We start from the raw sequence: 17,991 nt of genomic DNA on the forward strand, positions 1-17,991 counted from the left end.
TCACTATCACCCTCACTGCCACCAGCTACCAAAAACACGTTTGACTCAAGTCATTCATCACTCATACTTTGATCAGTCAGAGGGGGAAGACTACAACTTTCCATTGCCACCACCCTGTGATGAAGACTACCCAATGGGCACGGCACGTGAATTCGATGTGGATTATTCATGGATTTCTGGTGAAATCTTGAGTACGCAAGTATTCACTAAATTTCCACGTCTTTTCCACATGGATAACTGGTTACCAGATTCACGTGAATAACTGGAAAAAGAAATCACGTGATTTCTTTAGTAATTTTATACACGCATAAATCTGGTACTTGAATTCACTTGATAATACATTACTAAAAATGGCATTCTGGGCGTTAATTATATGCTTTTGTTAACATTAAATTTAAAATAAAATAGTAAAAATAAGGTCAGTCCAGAACATTATACATCCACCTTGATTAATTTTAGTTGTTATATTTCATCTGTAGCCTACTAATGATAATCCATATATTCGCAACCTTCATACATATATATAGGCTACAAAATTTTGAGCTGCCCGCTAAATCAAATAGTCTACTCGGCCGCCAGGCAATGCACCATGCAGTCACTGAAACACGGAGATTAAATTGAGTATTCATCTCTCTCTCTCTCTCTCTCTCTCTCTCTCTCTCTCTCTCTCTCTCTCTCTCTGATGTATTTATTTTCTTTACATCAATAAATTATTTTAATTTGAATTTGAATTTTTCTCTATTGTTGTCCGTAAATGCTGGCAAACCACAAAGTAATCATATTATGTATTATGAAATAGATTTCAGGGTAGCATTGTTGGAATATATTAAGGAATTATCACCATAGTAAGCTAAAATAATAGGGCGAGGGAGTTTGCGCAACGCGCTGCTCGGATGGTCTGCCTTGTACGTGCCAGGCTGCCAGCCTCGGCCGTTGGCGCGAAAACTGTGGGAAAGACAGGGACAGTTCAGGAAGTCTCAGGCTGTTTTGGAGCCTTTCGTGGCTGTGCTAGCAAATAGCAGGTATGTAGTGATGTATTCAAGTGTGAGGATTACCTGTGGGCAAAGTGTAGGATGTCAGTGGAGTGTACAAGGAAAGGGAGAGCGTGATTGGAGAGAGTGTTGGACAAGAATTTTTAGGCGGCAGTGAATCTAGTCCTAGAGTGTTTCTTCATCTGCTGTAGGGGCTATGTGAGTTGCAGCGGCTGTGCGAGAAGACGCCTGTCTGCCCTACGGTAGTGATAGGTGTGCTCGTCACCTCTTATCCAGAGATGACCCTACCGGGGTGGAGTGGAGTGGGGTGGGGCCTGAGTGGAGTGGTTCTTACCTGGTTGGGCTCCCGAGGGAACCCCACAATGGCTAGCACGCCAGCCCGGAAATTTTTTAAAAGAACAGAGGACTATAAACTGAAGAAATGGCTGGAAAGTGTGCTATACACCCAAAGTATGTACAAACATCAAGGGATAGTTGGGTGCACATAACCTAACGCCACATATCACTCGCCTACCTGGCCGTCTTGCCACGGTTTTGGGGTAATGAACAACGCTTATTTATATTTGAATACATGGCCGAAGATCTTTTGTCATTAAGACACCCATTTATTAAACAGGTCTAACACCTCTACACTCGAGAACCCCGTAAAGTAAGATAAATATTAATTCAATTAATGCAATATCTTACCTTGTAATGGGGATAGAGACCCGGTGGGGACACTTATAGAAACCTTAACCATAATGTAAGACTCCAGTAAGGCAAACAAGGCCGTAGGTAAGGTAATCTTTTGGTGTAGCTAAAGTAAAATATTACCACTAAAACTAATGAATCCTAATCTAAAACAATCTAAAATAACCTATCCTACCTAACTTAACCTAAATTACAGGGCGAAGGCAATTTTTTTTTCATTTCCCCACCTAACCTAACCTAAAATAACCTAACCAAACCAAACCAAACCTAACCCACTAACCTAACCTGATTCGAAGTATTGGGGTGGTGGTGAGGGGCAAGTATTTTTTTTACGAACCAAAAAATTGCCAATTTATAAATAGCACATCGAAATCTATAAAAAGAAAGTACTCGTATTTTCAACCCGAAAATCCTAATCTGACCTCTGCTATAATAATTCTGCAAAATATTTTAGGCCAAGTATATACAAAGTTTAGATGATTGCCTTAATTATTGTTCACTAACCAAACCCAAGATTTCCTAAGCTAACTTAACCTAACCTTTCCAGAAATTACCTGCCAAAATGGAAGGAAGGGTTTGCCACCCCCTTCCTTGTCACCACCATATATCTGATTTGGCACTTGAAGAAGGATTAGCTTTATGGGCATCAAAAAATAACATTACACGCCAGGCAGCAAATGAATTATTGGAGCTGTTGAGGAATAATGGGCATAATCTACCTAAAGATTCACGCACTTTGATGGAAACTCCAAGGTATGTAGAGGTATTAGAAAAATGTGGAGGACACTATTATTATTTTGGGATTGGTTCATGTTTGCAAAATATATTGAAGACTCATCCAGCATTTGTAAAAGAAAATGATTCGGTTAAACTCAGTGTAAACATAGATGGTATTCCTTTACATAAATCAAGCAATGAACAGTTCTGGCCTATACTGATAAAGTTCAGCTGCTTTAAGCCAGCATTAGTTGCTCTGTATTGTGGAAAGACTAAACCAGATTCTATTGACAGTTTTTTGGAAGATTTTCTTCAAGAATATAAGCAACTTTCTGAAAATGGTTTAGTTTTTGAAGGGAAAAGACTGGCAGTAAGAATAGTTGCATTTATTTGTGATGCACCTGCACGCTCATTTATCAAATGCATAAAAGGGCACAATGGGTATTACTCATGTGAGAGATGTGAAATTAAAGGAACCTGGCAATCACATGTTCTTGTATTAGACTCTGCACAACCCTGTAATGAAAGATCTGATGAGAAATTCAATCAGGAACAGTACAGGGATTCTCATCAGTTAGGAAAAAGTCCTTTGATTCAGTATGGAATATCTTGCGTGAAAGGGTTTCCACTGGATTACATGCATATGATTTGCCTTGGTGTTACCAGAAGAATGCTACTTTTCCTCATAAGAGGTTCTAAGAAATGCAAACTCTCTCAGCTTCAAATAAGTTTAATTTCTTCTTCTTTAGAGAGTCTTTCCAACAAACTACCAAGTGAATTTGCTAGACAGCCACGATCACTAGCTGTAATTGATCGCTGGAAGGCCACCGAATTTAGACAGTATATATTATACACAAGTATTGTTGTCCTGAAAGATGTTGTTCCTGATATTATATACAAAAACAGTCTTTTGCTTACTGTGTCCTTATCAGTTTTATTGAATTCCAATGATGAAATACGAAATTCTTACTTACCATATGCAAGAGAATTACTTAAGTGTTTTGTACAACAGTGTCGAGATATATATGGTCAAAGTTTTATTGTATATAATGTTCATAATCTTCTTCACTTGGTAGATGATGTAGAGAATTACCAGTGTTCCCTTAATGACATTTGTGCTTTCCCATACGAGAATGAACTTCACAAAATAAAGCAGTTAGTGAGGTCATCAAACAATCCAGTTTCTCAAGTTTTCAAAAGACTTGCAGAAAAGAAAATGTTTAATGAATCAAAAGTGACAGAAACTAATCACAGAATATATATATCTACAAAATACAAAAATAATTGTTTCATGTTAAAAAATGAAGATTTTGTGTTCCTTAGGAAACTAAAAAATGATGTCTACTATGAATGTGATGTTCTTCGTCAAAGCCAAACTAAAAATTTTTTTACTGAACCATGCAATTCTAAACTCATTAACATTGTGTTTATGAAAAATAAGAGTAATTTAAAAAAGAAAGTAATTCACTTAGAGCAGCTGCATAGAAAGGTGATAAAATTGCCATACAAAGATGGTGTTGTTTTAGTACCAGTTGTACATGACATTTCCAGTTAGGTGGGCAGTTGTACATGGTGTATTCTCATGACTGATATGTGTTTACTAAAGAGAAGTTAAGCAAAAAGTTTCAGATCTGCAGGATTTTAGTCTTCATACACAAGTTGTATTTGTTATGTATCTCTCTTATGGCCATTGTTCTTTATCTCAAAACTGTTCATCTGCATCTTCTCTCTCCTCTTCGTCTCCCTTGTGCCTTGTGTGCCAGTACAGCCCGGAGTGCTGCTCTTCGGCTTATGAAGAGGATTTTGTCAGGTTGAGACATGGGTAATTGTTTCTATACTACATTTAAAATATAGAAATTAGGTTTTTATTCTTGTCATATACCTATCTGAAGAGGTAAAACTGCCAACATGCCTAGCTTTTAAATATTGTATTATTCGTACTTGAATATCTTACTGCTGATGTTATTAATGAAACAAAATATGCAAAGCATGAACATAGCCCATTGATTAATTATATTTTATATTTAGAATGTGGAAACGAGCAGTTTGGTTGGAGGGTAAGAAAGAAGAAGAGGGTGTGGTGCCATCCAGCTGGGTATTAGAAGAGAACCAAACCTTGTTTTGGCCACAAGGAGTTAATGCTGAGAATGCCCTTCATAATCAGCAAGAACCAGACCCTGCATCATGGAGAAAGTTTATGTTGAAAAAAGTGAAGATCACTTCTGGTTGGTGTTTTACTATTATCTTGCTGTTATTGGATGACGTTCACTTTCATGTTTATTCACCTCAGAAATGCTCATTTTTGTTGCCTTTTAGCTGTACCTGATTGAGATAAATGTCACAAAAATTTAGGGCTGGTAATGAAATGTTTGGCGCCTGAGATGGGCAGTGGTCGAGGTATGCAATATATATATATATATATATATATATATATATATATATATAGATATATAGATATATAGATATATATATATATATATATATATATATATATATATATATATATATATATATATATGGGTTATGAACAAGATGTACTCAGTACCGTAACTTTATTTTGCGCTACGTTACGCCACTCAGACTTGATGGCATCTTCAGGCTAATATAAGAGGTATTGGTGTGGAATCTTATATTATAATATTTTAAGTATTTTGGTGTAATTGTAAATTTAATATGTATTTTATTCTATTAGACTGAAGATGCCAGCAGTCTGAGTGGCGAAACTTAGTGCAAAATAAAGTTATGGTACTGAGTACGTCTTGTTCATAACCCAAGTATTTCAAGAAACTTCATCAACGCTATATATATATATATATATATATATATATATATATATATATATATATATATATATATATATATATATATATATATTTTTTTTTTTTATTTATTTTTTTCCCCCTCAGATAGTTTTCAAGAATGCGATACCTACCATCTGACATCTACGGTGGAGAGTTCTGAGAGCAACAGTGATCCTGATGAAGGTCTACTCATGAGAAAAAGGAGAAAACGTTGTAAGAAAAATCTGCCTGATGACTTTGTCAGCAGTGAAAACTTACATGGTAGGCATACCTGGTCATATTTGAAAACAATTTATGAAAGAAGAAAATCATAACAGTGAATACAACAGCAATACTATTGTTCATTAATAATTAGATTGACAAACTGAGAGAACTGAGAGGTGGGGGATAGCTGGGAAAACACAAAGTGGTTTGGTTAGCAAATTTCTTCAATCTCATTTTTGTCTACAAAGTGTCTGACTGTAAACATTTACAGGTGAAGGGTTTCCCCGGACTATTCACTGACTCCTTTTATTTGTCTTTGACAGCCCCCAACACCAAGCCCTTTCACAGTTTTTTTTTTTTTTTTCGTGTCTTTGTAATATGTAATGATTTTTCCACAGAAGCTGTCCACATGAAGCCAGCCTCACAGAAGCCACAGGTCACAACCTCTCAAGATAAGGTAGCTTCTGCTCCTTCACAGGTTGTACTTCCAACACCTCCTCCTAAGGTGTCTTTGGATATGCGGTCCACCAGAACCCATGGGATGATGGAGTGCAGTGCAACAAAAGATTCGGTATCCAGCAAGACATCCAAGTCATCTGACAACAGTGATGGCAGTGGCCAGCATGACAGGAGACATCATGACACGCCTTACCAAAAAAGAAACCATGATCGAGGTGACAATCTTGACCACCATGACAGGAGACACCATGACACACCTCACCGAAGAAGAAGCCATGACCAAGGTGACAGTCCCGACCACCATGACACACCTCACCGAAGAGGAAGCCATGACCAAGGTGACAGGAGACACCATGACACACCTCACCGAAGAGGAAGCCATGACCAAGGTGACAGGAGACACCATGACACACCTCACCGAAGAAGAAGCCATGACCAAGGTGACAGGAGACATCATGACACACCTTACCGAAGAAGAAGCCATGACCAAGATGACAGTCCCAACCACCTATCTTACTATAGTGACAGTCCCGACCAGCATGACAAGAGGCACCATGACACATCTTACCGAAGAAGAAGCCATGACCAAGGTGACAGTCCCGACCACCTATCTTACTATAGTGACAGTCCCGACCAGCATGACAAGAGGCACCATGACACACTTTACCGAAGAAGAAGCCATGACCAAGGTGACAGGAGACAGCTTGACACACCTGACCGAAGTGATAGCCCTGGCCAGCAGGAGAGGAGATATGAAAAACACTATCAAAATAGAAGTCATGACCACTATGACTGGGACAATAGACGTGATAGACACAACCAGAGAGACAACAAGAGCAGGTGTGACCCTTGTAATGACAATCAAAAGAATCACAAAGGTAGCCAGGAAGATGCTGAATCCAGCTTCCCTCTAACTAGTAAGTTCTAATCCTTATCACTATGAGGAATTGTATGTAGTGATTAGTACCCAAAATGACAAAGTTGAACATAACAATATTAAGTACATAGACCTAGTTGATATACCCTGGAACATTATTGCACTGTTATATTCATTACGTATTAGGCTCCGTCCACACTAGCGGGTAAATCCCTCCGGGCACACAGAAGCTTACGTCCACGTGGCAATGCCTGCCTGCCTAGGCCCCTTGAGCCCCAGTCAAGAGACGAGCACCCATGCAGTCAGGCAGAGGATCTCTTTAATCTGATGAAGACTGCGGTACGACAACATGAGACCACTGATTCTAGCCGGATGGAGGGGTAGACATGACCATCTGGTGTAGCCGTATGTACTTCCCTGGCAAACTGACAGCCATGGATCCAAAGCTCCCAATGTACCTTGTATGTCTGGCAGTGGTGTACTGCCAGGTGCAACGGGCTATGCCTGATGAAATTCCTCATCTTCTGTCACAGGCAGTTTACTCGTCTTTTGCAAAAGTGGAGAAAATGTCGGCGGGCAAACAACTCGCTTCTGCCCGCTAGAGTGGATGGAGCCTTATATTGCATGGCATAGTAGGTAGTTTCCCACAACCATTTTCAGTTTCTCAATTTTCTAAATATTTAACCCAACTGTCCTTTATATATATGTGTTTTTTTTTTTTTTTCACATCTTGGCCACTACGCTTGTTAATGACACTAGCCTATAGTTTAACGGATCCTCTTTACTGCCACCTTTAAAATTGGTTTGATGGTTGCCCTCTTCCAATCCACTGGTATTTTCCCGGCCCTGTGCCAGTGAGACATATCAAGTTACTCAATTTACCCGCTAATTGTTGTATGCACTCTTTTAGCACCCAATTTGATACCCCATTTGGCCCTCCTCACTTTCTTGCATCCAGTTCCTCCAATAGTTTTATAATTTCCTCTGTTAATGTTTGTACCCTTTCCAGTGCCCTTCCAGCCACTGACACTGTATCTATCTCAGCAAACTCCCTCTCCCTTGTGAACACACTTTAGAAACATTTATTTAATACTTCTACTACCTCATTAATATTACCAAACATTTCACCATTCACTTTAACTTTCAGAATCTCATCTCTATTTTTCAGTTTCTTATTTAAAAACTCATAATCACTTATCTACAATATTTTTCTCAAACTTCTTTTTTTCCTGCCTTCTTATTTTGACATATTAATCTCTCTTCCTTTTGTACTCATTCCATAAATCTCCACTACTGTTCCTTGTCCATTTATGCTATGCCCACTCCTTAACTTGCATGGCTTCTGCACACTTTGTTATACCACTCTTCTCTTGATGTGTGTGTGTGTATTTTATTTTTCTTGTAATTGGGAAGTTATTTAGCATCCTCAGTTATGTATTATTTTTTCTTATAGAATTTCAGAAGCGAGTGTTACAACTTCTGCTGGACATCAGGAAAACTGTTTCGGATACGAGCACATGTGGTGGTAAACCAGCTGACACAGCTTGTACTCTTACAATCAAACGGAATAATTCCCTGGAAGAAGTGCAGAATCTAGAGGATGAATTGGTTAATCCCAGTTATTTCATGGAAGTGTGCAACCAGTGCGTCCGCATAGGTGGCTATAATAAGAGAGATATGGTCTCTAATTTGATGTGCAGGTTTATGACCAAAAACCTCATGTGTCAGTATAACATGCTTGGGCAGAGAGGCAAGTTGTCTTTTAGAAAAACAGTTATACAATGTGATTCAGGAGAGCGTGCTTAAAAAGTTCTCAGATTCAAATGTGACAGAAATACAAATGATAGTTGCAGCAAAATTGCGTAATGCTCCAAAATTGAAAAATGAAAATTAGCTGATGTAAAATGGTACTTACAATCAGTTAAGATCTGCAAGAATGTTAAAACAAACCAATCTTTGTCTCATGCATGACCTTGGTGAAGTAAAGTATTTTCATACCAAGATGAACTGCAATAGCGCAGTGAAAAATCTAGTCATACCCACTGCCACCAGGAGTCTAACCCGGGTCTCTTGAGTGAGAGCCAGACAGCAAGACCACTACACCACTGTGGTGTAGGGGTCTTGCTGCCTGGCTCTCACTCAAGAGACCCGGGTTCGACTTCTGGTGGCAGTGGGTATGACTAGATAAAGTATTTTCATTTTGTATGTTACTAAAAAAATGCTGGTAAATTTATCTCATGACTGATTGTACACAGATGACCTTATATATTGTAACTATGTGTACATTTCCCTTCCTCCCCCCTCTCTCTCTCTCTTAAAGAAGCTCTTTTTCTATCAGAATGACAAAATTTATTGATGTGTAAACAGTATAAGGGGGGATGTTAGAGAAGCTAAAGAATAAAAGAACCAGGACCGCCGAGAACCGAACCTCAGACAAGCTGTTCCCGCCACCACGCTAACCTGGTCCTGGTTCTTTTAACTTGTCGTTATGGGATTCAAGCTTAAGAATGGCTTTAAGATGTGGAGAGAGACTTACTGCTGTAAAATTTGAACCGATTGGGATATTACCTCATGATATTTATGTGAGATGATATTAATGATCTCAGATTATAAAAGCAAACTAGTATTATTAACAGTGATTTATTTTGTAATTTAGTAATAGATATAACATTTTAATTTATAATTTTGCTTTTGCCTACCACTTAGGTTCCCATGTATTTTTACGTAAATGAAAAAGTATGGAGCTACACAAGTATCAATTCACAAAATGCTTAATTTCATTGACAACTGTGGTCTGTATTGTTTTAAGCATATTGTGTACTTGTGGCAGGCCTGGTATTCTTTGCATATATTCCCCCTGGGGCTACATAGATACTAGAATGTAGCCCTCTCCATGTCGGCTGTGTGCCGTAAGAGGCGACTGATTCTGGCCCTGGGTGGGGATCTCTTTTACTAGCCCATAGCAGGTCTTTTTACCGCTTGACATATTTTCCCTTCTCATTTCCCTTTGCTTTCTGTCCATTTTCTTTTACGTTCTCTTACTTTTCCGAGTGGTGGGCTGACTCTTTGTCAGAGTGAGGGTTGGTGTCCTTTACTTCCCATAGCCATTTCTGTCTTTCTCTTGTTCTATATACCTCTACTGTTTAGGGTGACACTAGGCTGGGGATCTGCCCATTCTTCTCTACCTTTTATAGTCCCACTTGTGGCACATGCCCAGGGATAATGCTAGGCACAAGTGCCATGGGAACCCATTTATTGAGTCATGGCCCGGGATGGCGGATGGTCACCCTCACAGTTCAAGGGTGGTTTCTGCTGTTCTGGACCATGGCATGGGGAGGTAATGCATAGGAGCAGGTGTCAGGCTATGGATGGATTGTGGCTAAACAAAGTTTTAATTTTTTGTATTACTGGGATCATCCATTTATATATTGCAGTTATTCTTCATTCAAGTCAGATATCTTGAAAGCCTTTATATATAAAAATGCAAGCACTAACTTTATTTTTTTTTTCATAAAATATGGAAATTATTTTGGTTTTGATATTTTTACAAGGATGAAGATTATTAAATTTATGAAAAAGTGTAAGACTGAAGAATATATATATACACACTTTCTGTATTACTTGTATCTTTTACATGCCTACCTTGTATTCTGAAATTGCACAGTACTATGGTTGCATTCAACAAGTGTGAAGGCTGCATTATCGTGCTCTACCAGCCTGCCTGTCAACAATGTGCGGTCTCGTAAAGGATATGTTTCTGTTTATAATAGCCTATTCGACTATAGCTTACGTAAATGATACAGAAACATATACTGAGAGACTGGATGCACTGATGACATGCAGATTACCAGAGCATGATAATGCAGCCTTCAAACTTGTTGGAATCAACTACAAAAGCTCAGATAATTCACGGATAAATAAACACATGGATTATTCCACCAGATATTACCGTGTATTACACATGAATTTGTACACGTGTATTCCACGTGTTCATTTTCACGTGAATTCGATTTTGCATTTTCCATCAAATATCCATGAGTAATCCACGTGCAGGATCCACGTGTATTCCACGTGAATTACGTGACATTTGCCCACTGGGTAGAGAGTAAAATACAAATTGCAATTTATTTTAGACTGAATATTAGTGTGTAAGGCATAATGGAATCATTCTGGATATTCTGATACATAGTATGTTATGATTATGTTTAGTCTTATGAATGTCAGTGAAGTTTTAAAATTTGCCAAGCGCACAGAAATCCTGCTGGATATGATGTGTGGCGCACATTTTGACTTGCTGTACCAAAGAAATCAAAGCCTCCAGAGAGCATTTAAAGGGACATGTACTTCACAGCAGCATTTGAAAGTCCACTCTGAGGCAAAGGAAACATGTACATTTTCACGTTTTTTTTTTTTTCCGATTTTTTTTTTTTTTTATTCTTTTATTTTCTATCTTGTGAAACATGGCATGTATCTAAACAGCTGCTGCCTAAGGGTTAGGCCTACGCCTACCAGTACCAGTGCCCTTGAGGACTTCCAAGCAAGAGAAGGGTGTAATGCCTTGCTCTGTCACCATTTTTATTACTCTTACTTCTGAACACTTACACTTGGCCTCATCATGCCAAGAACAAGTGCCTTATTTGAGAAGAGGAAGGAGGCCTTTGTCAAGGCAAGAGCACACTGCTGGAAAGATGAAATTCAGCGAGAAACAGATGCAATGCATTACTACCAACACAAGCAGACTTAGGCCTTAGCTCCTAATATGAGTGCTAAAAAGTAGAATAGGTTTCTCACACACTCATTCAAATTTCCAGACTGCAGTAGCAAAAAGTGAACCACCACCAAGCCATCGAGAGATGAAGATATTCTTCTCCCTCCCACCTGAGCAGCTGGAAATAGTGAAGAGAGTGCATACTCAGCTTACATCAGATGAAATTATGAAAAGATGTCTGCAGGGACTCACACAGAACCCAAACGAGTCCTTTCACAGCCGCATATGGTTACACTGCCTGAAGCATCTAAGAGTTACAAAAAGAAAGCTTGACTTCATAGTAGCTGTAGCAACGATGGAGCACAACAGTAGTTACATTGACAGTAATCTCCATCACTGTCTCAGACTGCCATACACCTCCATACTTCACAAGGGCCTCAAGAAGAAGGACAACAGGATGGACAAGCCACTAATGGAGAGAGAGAGAGAGAGAGAGAGAGAGAGAGAGAGAGAGAGAGAGAGAGAGAGAGAGAGAGAGAGAGAGAGAGAGAGAGAGAGAGAGAGAGAGAGAGAGAGAGAGAGAAAAAAAAAGCGTCTCTAGAGACAACTCGTTTACTACCCTCAAAACTTCTGTTGGGTTGGAGCACGGCATCGTGGATACTCATCTTCGAACCCTGTTTTCCAGAAACCAATTTTTCACCTTAGCGTTTTAATAACTCACCTAATTTTTAACCAATTACCTTCATTCTGTTTTTAAAATTATCACTACTTAATATTCTACATCTTAATCTGATTGGAGTTTTTATTTTGCCAAATCTTCCAGTGAAATTTTTCCCTAGATTCTCACTTTTTTGACAAAATAAAAAAACACGCAAGTTTACAATTTTACTAAAAAAAAACATGCAAGCATGTAAAATAAAAAAAAAAAAATCACATAAAACTCTAGTTTCCATTCTGGTTTTAATCTGATGAAATTTTAATTAATTTTGGAAAGTCATAATTACGCCATTCTTGATATGCTAGATGGACTAAATAACTGTTTTTTCGGTGTTTTTTTTTTTTTCCTTTTTTTTCTTTAACAATTATCACCATCATATTGGGACAGTTTTATCATCAAGACACACTTACAATAAAAATTTCAAAATGAATGAGTGAGTTTCAGCAAAAATGGCTAAACAAGCTGATATACCCACCACTTACGACACCTGATTTTTTTTTTTTTTTTTTCTTTAGAAGTGTAGATTCTCTTTTTATTTTTTACTGGATAGTATGAAAAAAAAAAAAAAAAAACATACAGTAAAATCCCTCTTATTCGGCATCAACGGGACCACCGACATGCCAGATACTTGAATATTGCCGGATACTTGAATAGAAGTGAAATTATGTCCACAATCACCACCCTACACTCACGCATCTTACCATAACAAAGATCAGCTGATCTGATCAGCTGCTTAAGTGTAAGCACAACATGCTTCCTCTTTTCTACAACTTTAGGCATGATGAAGGCGTCAGGCGATAAACAGTGCACACGCGGGACTGAGTCCCTGAGTAAACAGTGCAGTGGGCCGCGGGTGGCACGAAGCAGTGCGCTCTGGTGGCGAGGGGACAAAATATGCCTCGCACGGGAATTTTAATCGATTTTATGAGTACACATTGATTTTTTATTGATTTTAAGGCTCGGGGAAAAATGTGCCAGATACTTGAAGCTGCCGGATACTCGAATGCCAGATGAGAGGGATTTTACTGTATATATAACTGAGGTTTTTGCTATGGTCTGGAAAAATTGCCTAATTCACCAGCCAGCTGAATTTTATACAAAAAAAGCAGTCAGCTGGAAAAAATCTGATATTTCTTGATAACAAGTCTGCCCCCCCATTTCCCCCAAAACCCCCTAACCCCTCAAAAAAGCCTGGGGGCCCATGGAGAATCATGGGTTTTGGGGGAGGGATGAAAAATAAGTGAAATAAGGGCGTTAAAAAAATCTAATGAAATTTAGCTTAATATTTTTAATTTCCCTAATCTATCCTAGCCCCTAGACACCCCCATCCCCCCTCTAAGACGTTAACCTAACCTAGCATAACCTAACCTAGTCGGTGGGGCTGTGCCTTCCTGGGAGCCCCCCACAATAGGACGTTAAACTAACCTAGCATAACCTAACCTAATGAGGCACCTCAAAAATTATACCGTTATGCCTTACCAGTGTGGTATGCAGATTCTATGGGCAATGGAGGTGGGTACAGTTTGGTGGCTTCCTTAATGAACACATGGAAGCTCTTCCTTACATCTGTATATCGCATCTTAACCATTGCTGTTGCTAAATATCTCACACAGTGACTTTTTATCTGCTGAACACTGGCACTGTTTGCTTTACCTCCTTCCACTGGGTAGCCATATTAATGAATGACAGTGAGCCTCTATCAGAACACCTGACTTGTCTCTTAAAACAAATGAAAAAGTGTAACTGAACCTACCATGTTGTCGTAATTCGTGGCCTCAGGAATGGCCCCACAAGTGGCAGCACATGACTGGAGTGATCAGCGGTATAAATACCATGAAATTCTAATAAGCTGCTACCCACAAATCCCAGATATAAACAATAGAAAATCACTTCATTGTTTATTTGACTTGTGCAGAGCTCACTGGACTTAGAAAATATCAAATTTCTCCACACTCTTGAGTGTTATTAGTCATACTAAACACGTGCCCCCAAAATTCTTTTACATTTACAGCAAGGTCACCGAACATTTCTTCCTGACATGTGAGTTTTGTGCTTGTATGTTACATGGACAAGATATCCCGATTAACCGAAAATCTTTAAGCAATTTGTGAGTTATCAAATCATCTAATAAAATATTAGGAAAATTTTTTTAGCCACTGTCATCAAGCAGTGAAGAAGAAATATGGCAAAACGAGCAAAATACTATACACATTATCTCAGAGTTGGGATGTATACTGTTTTTTTTTTTTTCCTCTCTATATGACCTTACTTTATCCATTTAAGTTATATAGTTAACATACCCATATATAGATCCTGCACATATGAAAGAAACAACCATGTTTTGATGCCAAATCTTATTGGGATACTGGTGAAGACTGTCTGTTGACATCGAATCTTAGCGGAATACTGGTGCTTATCTGTTGACATTGTGTCTCCCAATGTCTTCCCTGAGTTGCTGCTTGTCTGCCTACATTGTGTCTCCCAATGTCTTCCCTGAGTTGCTGCTTTCTTTTTTGAAAAATACAACCCATCCTTTCACACCTTGGTTATTCTTTGTTCATGCAATCAATCACAACACATGTATAGATTGGGGTTTTACAACAGCACTATAAACTCATATCTCCTACTTCGGGTTTATTAGGTGTTTTGGAGAAGTCAGCATGTCTGATATCAGCCAGGCCTTTCATTTCTGCATGGTTTCAGCTGTCACATTATCCTGACAGCACAAATAATACTTGCTCAATTCTTTTGAGGAGTTGCCAGATAAAACATCAGTCCCTGTAGATACTAGTGGAAAATGTTTCAAACTAAATATGAAGCAAGAGACTAGAAATAAATGTGAAAACACCAAGAGCTTAGTTGTGAGTATTTAATTTGTGGGAACTGTTCAGTGTTTTCACTTATCCCATTGCTTCCCAGCTTACACATAATCACAAAGAGCATCAGTAAATATAATTACAAATAACTGGTAATTTAGCTGTGGTTCATGTGGCTAAGAATGATGGTGATGGCCAGGGATGAGTTGAAATCACTGGATTTCCAAACCAGCTGGACTGCCCATGTTTTGTAGCTAATGCAGCTTCCTTGAGATATCTTATTGTTCCAAGCTTCAAAATTCTTCTAAACTTAGCAAATTTAACTAAGTAAAACAGGTAGAGTGGCGAGAATGTGTCTTAACAGGAATGTTAGTCTGTTGACTGGGCAATGACTACTGGCAGGTTACTGAAGGTGTGTTCATACCAAGTAGTGAGCTTTGTTCCTCAGTTTGCCACAGCAAAAACAAAGAGCTATGTGCAATCCACTCATGTCTACTTCTCATTTTATTTATTTTAATAACTCATACTTAGCTTTTTTCTAGATTAACCTTAATTACCCCTTAATATAACAATTTATATTTACAATTTATATACAATATTTACAATTTTATATACAAGTACCAGCACAAACCAGTAACACATTGATATTGTGTGTCATACAAGTGGAAATTTCCACATACCTTATGGTAACTTCTGTAGAGTATCACCAGATCCCATGGATATTGTTAGCATTAACACTTAGAATCAATGTTTTGTAGCATTTAAGTACAGTACATCAAGATGTATCATGAGAGATGGTTTTAGAATGTGCTTCTCCAGAGAATTGTGGGATAGAGCTGGGAGGGAACTGGTTCCGGAATTGGTTCTGATGGTTCTGCTAGGCCTTGCTTGGAATTGGTTCTGAGTCTTGGAGCCAGTTCTGTCTTAACTGTTCCTCGTGAGTACTGATGGGTGATGCTCGTGAGTTACAAATCACAAACAGTTATGTAGTGTTTAAAACATGTAATCATGAATATTATTTAGGAAGTTTTGCAAATGGTATCTACAAATGAACAAAATCAAGTGTAAAGGAATGATACATGAATAGCATCCCTTCATCCAGTATTCAAAGAAATCTTATGAATGATATGAAAATATTACATTCATGATGGCCAATAGTATGCACCGATTTAGTGTTGCCATATGTTTAATAGTTTCTTAACTCTGTGATGTCATGACAGGTTATAAATAGTAGTGCACGGCCAGCAACTTGCTCAAAATAGCACTGTGGTTGAGCCGACAGCCTATCCTTTCTCTAACTTTCTTTAATTCCTTCTCTTCCTATCCACTTTCTCTTTAGCTAGCTAACTATCTTCCCCCCCTTTAAGTATATAAAAAAAAAGACTTGCTCATAAGAGCTAAAACTACTTGAGAGGAAATCTGTTCCCATCATCCTTTTTGATAAATAGAGGCTTTATTTTTCAGATATACTCAATTTTTCAGATACTTGCACATTGTACTCCAACCCTTCCTCTCTCACATTATAACGTAATATTTTTATAGGCACCAAGTCTTTTTCAAAGCAGCAAGCTGAAGGTGCACATATTGCGTTTGTACCTACCTTGCAGCATCAGAGCATAGAGAACGGAGGTGTACACCTCACTTGTTAAGCCTAAATTTCACGTAAAACAATGGCCTCCAAGTAGAATAGAACAGCTCCAGTGTGGACATACATGGAACAGACGTCGTCTGACGTCGTTGTATGCTTGGTGTGTAAAGATAAGCTCAAGTACAGTAGAAGTACATCGAATGATGAAACACCTGTGCACATTGAATATGTGGAGTTCAAGGAGAATGCAGATATGGAAATTGCTGTTAAACACCCCAAACCATCCACCTCTGCTCAACCAACATTGATTGAGGCCATCACTAGGGCTCAGCCCTATAAAAATGACTCGAATAAAAAGAAAGAACTTGACACTCTGGTTGTCAGGATGACAGTGGAAGACTTACAACCACTATCTGTTGTTGAAGACAAGGGGTTCAAGAGATTAGTAAATGGACTCAACCCCAGATATGACTTGCCTAGCCGCAGAGAGATAAGTAGGACTCTCTTAGCTTCCATTTACATTAGAGAGGTAGAGAGTCCGTCAAGAGCTGGAGAAAGCTAAAGGTATTGCTTTAACAACAGACGTATTATGGACATCCCAACAAACAAAAGCATTCATCACAGTGACAGCTCACTACATATCCCCAGACTGGGTCCTCAAGTCTGCTGTGTTTGCTACTGTTTGTATGGTCAAGTCCCATACAGCAGATAATATTGCAAAGAGATAAGACTTGTGTACAAAAAATGGAACATTTTAGATAAAATTCCCTCAATTGTGACTGACAGTGCTGCTAACATGACTGCAGCAATAAAACAAATGAATGTTCACTATATCCTGTGCTTTGTACACACTATGAATCTAGTTGTTCAGTACTCCATTAAGAACACTGAAGATGTCCAAAAGCTAAAAGAAAAAAGAAAAACTATTGTAAGTTTATTCCATCACAGCATGAAAGCTTCTGATAAGCTCATGCAGGTGCAAGAGCAGCACAAGCAGCCTTCAAAAAAAACTTATTCAGGATATAGAAACTAGATGGAATTTTACATACTACATGATGGAACGATATTTAGAGCAACATGATCACGTGACATACATTCTCTGCTATCTGGGGAAAACTAATATGTGTCTGTCTAAAGAAGAACTTGTAATAATCTCTGCCAATATTCTAGATGAGTCCTGGAACCGCTAGACACTAGTGGTAACAGTCTGAGCACCGCATTGGCAGCTCCCAGACTTGGTACTCACAATGCGCTCTCTACACAATTCCCACGAAACTGATTCCAGACCTGGCTCTGCCTGGTAACCATCTAAGGAATGCACTGGCAGCTCCAAGACTCTGGTACTCAGTCTGGGCACTGGCAGCTCCAAGACTCTGGTACTGGCCCTGCACACTCTACACAATTCTCTGCAGAACCAGTTC

General features: G+C 38.7%; 2 protein-coding genes across 5 annotated transcripts in view; one reads left to right on the forward strand and one right to left on the reverse strand.

The window, feature by feature from the left end:
- Window positions 1–17,991, reverse strand: part of LOC135104959 (IQ and AAA domain-containing protein 1-like) — a 528,680-nt gene that overhangs the window by 167,909 nt on the left and 342,780 nt on the right. The window lies entirely within an intron of this gene.
- On the forward strand, window positions 859–10,357 carry LOC135104960 (RNA polymerase-associated protein LEO1-like). The gene is made up of 6 exons (XM_064012791.1): window positions 859–1,022; window positions 4,168–4,221; window positions 4,428–4,624; window positions 5,306–5,461; window positions 5,803–6,780; window positions 8,194–10,357. The coding sequence occupies exons 3-6, from the start codon at window positions 4,429–4,431 to the stop codon at window positions 8,544–8,546; spliced, it is 1,683 nt and encodes a 560-aa protein (XP_063868861.1). The 5' UTR covers window positions 859–1,022; window positions 4,168–4,221; window position 4,428; the 3' UTR covers window positions 8,547–10,357.

This window comes from Scylla paramamosain, chromosome 11 (genome assembly GCF_035594125.1).
Source record: "Scylla paramamosain isolate STU-SP2022 chromosome 11, ASM3559412v1, whole genome shotgun sequence".
In the NCBI taxonomy this organism is placed as follows: Eukaryota; Metazoa; Arthropoda; class Malacostraca; order Decapoda; family Portunidae; genus Scylla; species Scylla paramamosain.